Here is a 10,369-nt window from a genome sequence, read left to right as displayed (position 1 = left end):
TATAGCTCACAGCTTGGATTCCGCTCTACGTGAAACTCAATCCAATGAGATTCAAGCAAACGCGGAAGAATACAAGGTCTCTGAGGTCGCATTGGTGACGTAAAATAGACAGCTGTGGGAGGGGAGACAAGTGGAGCTAACCATTCAGGCCACGAGGAAAGCAAAGATACACAGGCTATCACAAATAAGGCAGCCGTCCGGGAATCGGCCGCTAATTTGAGTTTAGAGGAGAGAATACAATCCTCAAACAGTTTCATGGATTCACCAATTGGTGGCCATCAGGGGAAAGGAAGAACTTACGAAAGATTAAAAAAATATTGTACATTGGGAAGGCATGAAAACCGATATAGAGCAGTAAATTCGCAAATGCGAAAGCTGCCAAAGGAAAAAAATGACACAAAACAAAACTAAAATGCCCACGGAAATTACGACTGTCCCTGAGCATTTATTTGAAAAGTGTGACATTGATATTGTTGGTCCAATGACCCCCACAGACAAGGGCAATATGTACATCCTTACTTTTCAAGATGCACTAACAAAATTTCTAGTCGCACAACCTGATGTAAACATTACGCCGAAAATAAATATGGACAATCATATCAAATAATATTTAGAAACCAGAAAACAGCGCCTTTCTACTTTCCCATTTGTGTCTTGTTTAATTTATAACTGCCAAATAACACCCGAAACCGTTTTTCTCCTTCAGTTTCTTCAGTGAAGAAACAATTTTCGTTTACGACTTTTATCTGGTCTTTTCTGGGCAAAGTTTAGGCTACTTTTTTCACCATGTATAGTAAAGCCAATTTTATATATTATTTTCTATATTTGGCCTGTCTTGTGGGAGAACGGTCGCTGGTGAAGATCATATCTTCACGTGAACTTCGCATTGTCTCGCGGAAAGAAAGGAAACAATAAAATTAGGCAAAAAAAATCCACTATCGTAACATTGTTGACTTCTGACGCTAATAAATAATGCCGCCGTTCCGAATTTCTGCGCATGCGCGGAGTTCCTCCTTCTCAGGAACTGTACGCAATGCAGAACCGGTTGATAATTGTCGTAACTGCCTCATTCGCGACCTGTTTGGAAGGTGACACACATCATAAGAAGTGCGTTTTACCAGAAAGTCACAAGACTTCAGCGGCAGCTAAACACGGAAAGTGACGTAGTTCACAGACGTTGCTACGTCCAGTTGAGGCGTTCCCGTGTTTCGCTGTCGCTAAAGTCTTGTGTGGTATGATAGGCAGGCTTTCACATACCTTCGCATGAGATACTGATATCGCTAATCGACCGTTGCCTTCCCGAATGAACTACGATAAAGAGTCACACAGTAGCTGTTCAGTGTAGTGAATGTGCGTTCCTGATGATTGGATACATACTGATTTCCACAGCAGTATTCCTTCTGCTGTTAAAGCTGTATAACAAATGCACTATAGGAGTTTGTCAAAGTCAAAGATTATTGCATGGAAAAACTGCAATTGTTACCGGTTCAAACACAGGTAGGAGAACAACAGTTATCCAGATAATATTTTGCATAGATGCAATGTATCCATATACCGGTATTTCAAAAGCAGATAGCATACCATTTTGCCAATATACGCGAAATCGATGACAAGACTTTTTTTCTCTAATTGGTGAAGTCCCCATTTTCCATACAAGAAAGTGTACAAGATGCTTAACGCTCAGCATAACACAATAACGTTATTGCCAGTTTATTTACTAGGGTAAACGTACAATATTCCATAGATCAGTAAGTGTTAGAAAATGGATGTGGAACGAGTCGATATACATAATATGAAAAGAATGCGCACAATAGTGATAACATTCAAGCGTTTTTAATAATAAAAAAAGGAATGGTGCATTCGCTATTGTTTTTCTTTACCATCACTGATCAAAATACATTGTGTCACAGAAGTTTTTAACACACAATAGCAAAGACATTAACAAGAATTTCCATTGAGGATATTATGATAACAGGTAGTGACTTAATAGGACTTTCACATTAATTCTGTGTGTCCATGAAAATTACAAGTAAAATGTTTTATTGATTTATGCAAAATACTTCTGTAGAATAATAGCAGGTACTGCAGCACTTCCCTAAATTATTTTTAAACAGGGAGATACCGTATTATTTCTGCTGTTTTTCCCACTGTAAATTGTATATTACATGTTGTACAAGGAGTGTACTAGTACTTTAGGAGTCAAAGAATACGATATTACATATAAAAAAAAACTTCAATCAAATATTGTACCGGAATTGTTCGACACATGACTTGACAGGAAAGGCTACTGTGTACTGACACTGATGCAAATACCAATTGGGACCAGTCTTTATTTAATTATTATAATAATTTTACATGTCCTAGTATTTTCTTTATTCAGTTAGTATTGTAATTTTATATGCCCTGTCGACAAAAAATTAGTAAACAAACGACAAAAAAATAAATAGCTGAGTGATTTGGTGACGTAATCCATGCAAGAAATAAACTGAAAGGGTATTACGACCTGACCTCTCGGGGGGAAAAAAAACTGAGGTGTATAATACTGTGTACAAAATAAAAGGGAAAGAGTGCTGCAGATTCGTAACTAATTTTGTTTTCATTAAGAGGTTTTTGACCTAGTAAAGCAGTTAAAAAAACAAAGATCCATTTGGCTTGGATAGCATTACGTCACATCTCATAAGGGAATGCAGGGAAAGTCATCCGAAATCCTTAACTCGTATTACAAATGCTGCACCTCAAGATGGTATTCTAAGCAATTAAAATAAAGGTTCGTAGTATTTAAGAAAGGGAAGAGGTGAATTATGAAAGTACAGGCAAATATAACTGATTTCCACATTTGCATTTGTATTTATTTATTCTTTGCCCATGGACTCTGGCTGAAAATCCAGCTGAGAGTATTGGGTGTGCCATACAATAGGCTATTAACATCAATCTTGATTTCATTATATATAAATGAGACAGATAATTAAACAGAAATAGTCCATAAGCATACAAAGGTATTAAATGTTAAACATTATATGTACACACAAATCCAAACAACATACAGAAATGATAATTTTTAAGGGTACATTTCAGTAATGATATAACATATTTAAACACCATCTTAGTATTCACTCAAACTGTATATGCATTTCTCTGTGACATATAGTTTCAAATCATTTTTAAAACATCTTAGGTCAGTTTCTTTTTTAATGATTTTGGGGAGTTTGTTCAAAAACCTTTTGCCTGCTTCTTCTGGGGCAGTAATAGACAGTTTTAGATTTCTGTTTATCATGTAGTAATTTTCATTTTCTCTTGTAGTGTGTTTGTGTACATCTTTATTTAGGAGGTGTTTATCACTTGACCTTACCGCCATTATGCTTTGGTATATGTACAGTGAATATACTGTCATAATATTATAGTGTACAAAAGCTTGCCTACTGGTCTGTCTTGGTGGTATTTTTGCAATGCATCTCAATGCCCTTTTCTGAATTGTGAATATTCTTTTTAGGTAGACAGCTTGTGCACTTCCCCATATATGAACTGAATAAGACAAATGTGGGAAGACAAGTCCATAATACATTGATCTGAGGACTTTATTGTCCACAGTCTTAGCTGTTTTATGCATGATGAAGATCTGTTTGTTTATCTTTTAACACAGTGCATCTATGTGCTCCCCCCATGCCAAATGTTTGTCTATTATAGTTCCCAGAAAATTTGTGCTGTTTACTTCTTTAACAGTCTTTCCATTTATATTAACATTTACATTATAATTTTCACTATCCTTGGACTGAAATACTGCATTCATTGCTTTAGAATGATTCATAAACAGGTTGTTTTGTGTTAACTATTTATTCGCATTTTCGATATTCAGGAGTGCTTCCTTCTCAAGCTCCTTGCGGCACACCGTGTTTAACCATTTGTAATTCTGATCTGTAGTTTGTTATATTTCCCCCACTGGTATGTCTGATTTCTGTGCATTGTTTCCTGTTTGTAATGTGTGATTTAAATATGTCATAGCATTTTCCTCTAATTCCATACTGATATAATTTCATCATTAATTTTGAGTGGTTCACACTATCAAATGCCTTAGATAAATCCATGAAACAATAATACAGAATAACAAAACTTAAAATACTACCATTATCATAACATGGATTCAGAGAAGGGAAGCCAATAATTATGACTAAAGAGTTGGCAGGTAATATCACTTGACGGGCAACAGAAGATCTTTATGGATCTGGCAAAAATATTTGAATGCACGAAAGAAGCAGTCCTGAAAATTGAAAATGCAAATAAGTACCTATTACAACAGAGGCTTTGTATAAATCAGTCTAATGCAGTGTTTCAAATAAAACAGAAGAAAATGTATTTAATGTATATTTTAAAATAAATAGAGAAGTAAGAAGCACAACATTTGAGAAACTAGTATAGATAAGCATTTGACATGGGGATGCACATAGGTGCACTGTGTATGCGGTAAACACACTCATTTTTCTTATATGCAAAGTAGCAAATGTTATCGATGAGAAAGTTCTGAGAACAGTCTGCAATGGACTAGTGTTCCCACATCAGTGCTAATCAGTTCACACATGGGAGAGTGCACAAGCTGGCTACCAGTACCAGCACTTTAAAAGAATGTTTGTAATTCAGAAAACACCAGTGAGGTGTGTAGCAAAGGTACCATGCAGACAGCCCTGTAGACAAGTACCGGTACTCATACAGCATAATGTTTTGGCAATGTACATAGTGTATACATAAAAAATATTACAGTAGTGAGAGAAAATGGTAAACATGTCCTTAATAAAGACATACATATTGTATAAAGAGAGGGAAGGAAAATAACTACACTAAGTTTAGGCGGTGAGAGCTCAGTCCAGGTGAAGCAGGCACTTTTTTTTTTTTTTGTCATGCATTGTATCTCAGTTGTGGAAATAAAAGGAATTAAAAGGTCCAAGCTCCAAAGAGGACTTAAAAGTGTACCTTGTGGACAAATGTACATGCAGTAGAAGTGAGTACTTAAAATGAAACAGAAAATATGTAATAACTTGTTACATTCCTGTAAAATGTGATTGTTTCCTTTTATTGTACATTTATTTCATATGCATTGTAATTAAGGCTTGATTCAATGTAAAATGAAAAATGCATTCAGAACACTGACATTACATGTATCTTGGCCCCTCTGCGTATAAAATTGTGACACACCCAATACTGTCAACTGAAAATTATCTGCTAGAGTTCATGAGTAAAGAATAAATAAGCTTGTTTTCTATTAAAAGTACACTCCGTGTACAATATGTAATCTACGAGACCAAACAAGAACATCAAATCAAAAATTCCTAGCATGTTTGTTTTCTTCTAATGGTATGGTTTTAATCTCAGCAATATGCTTCAGAGATGAATACACTAAACAGATTCAGAAGGATGTAGGTTGCAGTAGGTACTGGGGGATGAAGAAGCTTGCACAGGATAGAGTATCATGGAAAGCTGCATCAAACCAGTCTCAGGACTGAAGACCACAACAACAACAACAATGCTTCATAATGAGCAGGGTTATATATGACAAATATATCAGGGAGTATATGCACTAAGATTTACTACTTATTATACTAATTTATTTGGAAAGATTACAGCAAGAGGTCTGAGGAAGTATTGTACTGACTATTTTTTTCTGTACTGTACAAATTTCTATTTTATTACGTTGCACCAGATTATTGCGATGTAACACATGATCAGATAAAATCATCCAAAATATGCTGACATTGAGATACTGCAGTCATCAAAATAAGAGAGCACTCTTAGAGAAAATGTTGGTCACGAAAACTGTTTTAGTGTCATGAGAGCATGATGTTCCTACTTCAGTGTGTTCAGTAAACACTTTGAAGATCAAAATAAGAACATTTATTGTTGTTTCAGTGTTTTTTATACAACTGGTCTCATCAAGGTAATTAATAGAGTCAGTCAGTTTTACACATCACAAGAGGCTATTTACAAGACAGCATTACATCTACATCTATACTTTGCAAACCAGTGTGAGGTGCATGGCAAAGGGTGAATGGAAATATGCTGTGGTTTTGCCATCGCAGCTCCTTGTGTTACTGGTAATTTTATTTTAGTTTGTCATCCTTGTGTTGCACAGAAGTTTGACTTGAATGTATTTAGTTTCATCTAATGTGTAAATAATAATTATTTTAGGTGCTTTGTTGCATGTTTTTAGTGGGCAAATGGTTAGTACCAGACTACCAAATCCAGAGATCTGGCATTTGATCCCTAGTCAATCCTAGGTTTCCATTTCTAGTATTTTTTCATCTGTTGATAATAATTTGTTAATGTTAAATGCCATGTTACATCATTGGGTAGAGTCTGCATTAAATAGTAAGTTCTCCTATTATTGCTGGTTCAGTCAGTTCAAAGATTGAGGAAAAGGAGGAGCACAGCATTTTCATCTCAATTTTCACATTAAGTACAGCCTTACACACTGAATATTGATTAGTAAAACATAAGAGGCAAGTGCAAGAGTTTAAGGATTTGTATTTGAATCTTGCTATGTCTTCATTCTGTGTTTATTTTTATACCTGTTGTAGAGTTTGGCTTTTTGTTTTCTGTTGTGGAGTCAGAAGAACTATGGTCACTGACTGTAACATTGTAGTTTCTCCATTTAGCTTTTTAACTATTTAATCAGATCTCTTGATAAGGCGACTTGCTATTGATCAGATATTGTTCATAGTCATTATCAGGAGATTTACAAATACGAGACTGAATGCAAACTTGTCTTTACTTCTTCTCTTTGTCTATTACTATTCTGCAGTTTCGCCAAGTCATTGTAACATTTTTTTGAGAAATTGTGTAAAATCCCATTGAGATGTAGTCAGAACATATAGACACTGATCCCCAGAAAGTTTCATGCTATTCTACGTAGGCAAGAAATTGCTGTGTGAAGTAATAATGTAAGTGATAAAAACCCTAGCAGTCTACGTCCATGAGGTGATCACAAATCCTGTAACAGTAACTTTGTCAGCTGGAAAACAAGAAAAGAAAACAAGGAAATTCAGTGACACTGTAAAATAAAGAAGGGGCATAGGAAACTAGGATCATACACTTCTGGAACAACAGGATGTTTGTATCTACAGCAAGTAAGAAACTAATAAAGAAGTTACAAACATAAATGACAGTAATTCCAACAAAAAGATTTTGCATCATTGAACGAGTTGAATATACAAGTACCGGTATGTAGAGTGGAACATGGAAGTGTAGGAATGCTAACTCTGGTAAGCTAAGGATTGAACTTAATAAGTATACTACTGGTAAAAGTAAATTCTACATTAATATTTTTGAAGGCTACAATAATGCAGAAAGCACGTGGAGGCAGAAAATTTGTCTTAGTGAATTCCTGTCTGTCATCTACCTCACATTTAAATTGTTAACTAGAAGCAATATTTTCTTTATTATGAATAAAAGCTGTGGAAGTTACATGCCTGCATGTAATTGTAAACAGTCATACTGATTACCCCCTGGTGAGAGCAAGGCAATATCAACAGGAAGAGACTACTAGAAACAGTTGTCCCCCCACCCTCCCCCCTGTGCAAACCTCTTCATCTCCAAATGAGCACTGTAATCTACCTCCTTTTGAAGCTGCTTACTGTATTCATCTCTTGGTCTCCCTCTACAGTTTTTGTCCCCCACACTTCCTTCCAGTTCTAAACTGATGATCCCTTGGTGTGTCAGAATGTGTGCTATCAACTGAGTCCTTCTCTTGGTCAAGTTATGCTATGAATTCCTTTTCTCCCCAATTCCATTCTTCATTGGTAATATGATTGGCCCATCTCATTTTCAGCATTCTCCTGTAGCACCACATTTCGGAATCTTCTTGTCTGAACTGTTTCTCATTCGCATGTCACTTCCCTATAAGGCTACAATCCAGATGAATTCCAAGGGCAATCCAAAGAAAATTGAACATCTGCCACAACAGGACCAAGGAATGGCTTCATTAAAAAGTAATTGTGATATGCATTAAGACACTTATCCCACTAGGAGATGAGATGATCAATTTTTGTTTCATAGAATGCAGTTGGTACTTGCTCATGCACTTTCTCATCTGGCTGAAACAAACATCCGTGCATACCTTTGTTCAGGTCACCAAACATGTGAAAATCACATGGTGAAAGGTCTGAGCTGTGCAGAGGATGTTGTAGTTTTTTTGCCATCAAATCACTGAAGTGCAACTTTCAGCCGATTGTTGGTGTCAGGGCAGCCATTATCACCCAGCAGGATGATTTTGTCCAACAGAATTCCTATCCAGTGGCATTCCTTTTAATTATGGCACATTGCAGATTCTGCAAAGTGTCTTCATAGCTGTGTAGATTTGTTGTGGTTCCATCCTCAAAGAGCTCTACAAGCAGAGGAAGCATCCTGTTGCATGGTAACACTCACCCCCACACTGCTAATCAGATGAAGACTATGCTTTGATGATTTGATTGTGAAACACTACAGTATCCTCCATACAGCCCAGATCTTTCACTATACTTTTTCACACCTTTGGCGACCTGAAGAAAAACATGCCTGGACATTGATTTCAGTCAGACGAGGAAGTGCAAGGGTGCATCCATCAGTGGCCAGCTGCATTCTGTGGAACAGGAATTGATAACCTTGTGTCCCAGTGTGATGATTGTTGTAACACATCTAGTGATTACTTCTGAATGGAATCATTCCATGGTCCCATTGTGACAGGCGTTTGATTTTCATTTGACTGCCTCTTATTTCGAAAAAGACTTCCTAATATTAAAGTCTATATTCAGTGCTAACAAATTTCTCTTCTTCAGAACTGCTTTTCTTGCCATTGCCAGCCTACATTGTATATACTCTCTTCTTTGGTCATTGTCAGTTATTTTACTGACCAAATAACGAAACTCACCTGCTAATTTTAGTATCTTGTTTCCTAATCTAAATCCCTCAGCATCACCTGATTTAATTTGACTGCATTCCATTATCCTTGTCTTGCTTCTGTTAATGTTCATCTTATATTCTCCTTTCAAGACACTTTTCATTGCATTTAACAGACCTTCATAGTCCTTTACAGTCTCTGGTCTCTAAGACAATTATAATTTCATCTGCAAAACTCAAAGATTTATTTCTTGCGTGTGAACTTTTATTCCTTATCCAAATTTTCCTTTGATTTCCTTTACTGTTTGTTCATTGTACAGTTGAATAACACCAGGGATGAGCTACAACCCTGTTGCACTCCCTATTCAGCCACTGCTTCCATTTCATGCCCCTTGACTCTTATAACAGCTGTCTGGTTTCTCTTTCAGTCCTTGTATTCTACCCCTGCTACCTTCACAATTTCAAAGAGTGTATCAGACTACCTGGTCACAAGCATTCTCAAAATCTGCAGACATTATAAACGTAAGTTTACGTTTACCTGACTTATCTTCTAAGCTAAGTCATGGGACAAGTATTGCGTAGGCTTCTTCCTACAGTTCTTTGAAATTCAAACTGATCTTCCCTGAGGTTGGCTTCTACCAGTATTTACATTTCTCAGTAAATAATTTTTGTTAGTATTTTGCAGCCATGATTTATTAAACTGATTGTGAAACATCCACATCTTTCAGAACCTGTTTTCCTTGGAGCATTTTGCCTGTATCAAACACCTTGCATACCAGGTGGAATAGTTTTGTTATGACTGGCTGTCCCAAGATTTTCAATAGTTCTGAGGGAAAGTCATCTACACTAGAGCTTTGTTTTGACTTACGTCTTTCAGTGGTCTGTCAAATTCTTCTTTCACTATCATATCTCCTACCTCATCTTCATCTATGTCCTGTTATCTTTCTATGATACAAGTACGTTTATCTTGTACAGTCCTTCTATATACTCCTTCCAATTTTCAGCTTTCCCTTCATTGTTTACTACTGGATTTCCATCTGAGCTCTTTGTATTCATACAGCTACTTTTCTTTTCTCTTCTCCAAACATCTCTTTTTTTGCCCTATTATATGTGTTTGATATTCTTACATTTGCCCTGTAGCCATTCATGCATACCCATTTTGCACTTCCTGTCCGTCTAATTTTTTATACATTTGTATTCCCTTTCACATACTTAATTTAATGCATTTTTATGTTTTCTCCTTTCATCAGTTAAATTCAATATCTCCTTTGATATCCAACAATTTCTACCAGGTCTTGTCTTTCTACCTATTTGATTCTTTGCTGCTTGCACTATTTTATTTCTAAAAGCTATTCATTTATCTTCTACAATCCTCCTTTCCCCTGTATCAGTCAATCGTTGCTTAATACTCCTTCTGCAACTCTCAGCAAGCTCTGATTTTTTTCAGCTTGTCCAGGTCCCATCTCCTTAATCTCCCACCTTTTTGAAATTTCTTCAATTTTAATCTATA

The 10,369-nt window shown here is 36.2% G+C and overlaps 1 protein-coding gene across 2 annotated transcripts in view; it reads left to right on the top strand.

The window, feature by feature from the left end:
- Positions 1–1,037: 1,037 nt before the first annotated feature.
- LOC126356145 (retinol dehydrogenase 14-like) overlaps positions 1,038–10,369 on the top strand; it is a 262,668-nt gene continuing 253,336 nt past the window's right edge. Inside the window, exon 1 of one of the 2 annotated variants that reach the window (XM_050006880.1) lies at positions 1,038–1,497. In XM_050006880.1, the coding sequence (XP_049862837.1) occupies positions 1,362–1,497 (136 nt within the window). In that variant the 5' untranslated portion in view covers positions 1,038–1,361. The remainder of the gene's footprint in view (positions 1,498–10,369) is intronic. The other variant, XM_050006882.1, reaches the window with a different exon arrangement.

Source organism: Schistocerca gregaria, chromosome 3 (genome assembly GCF_023897955.1).
Source record: "Schistocerca gregaria isolate iqSchGreg1 chromosome 3, iqSchGreg1.2, whole genome shotgun sequence".
Lineage (NCBI taxonomy): Eukaryota > Metazoa > Arthropoda > Insecta > Orthoptera > Acrididae > Schistocerca > Schistocerca gregaria.
The sequence above is the reverse complement of the archived record's forward strand: the minus strand, read 5'-3'. Positions and strand labels throughout refer to the sequence as shown.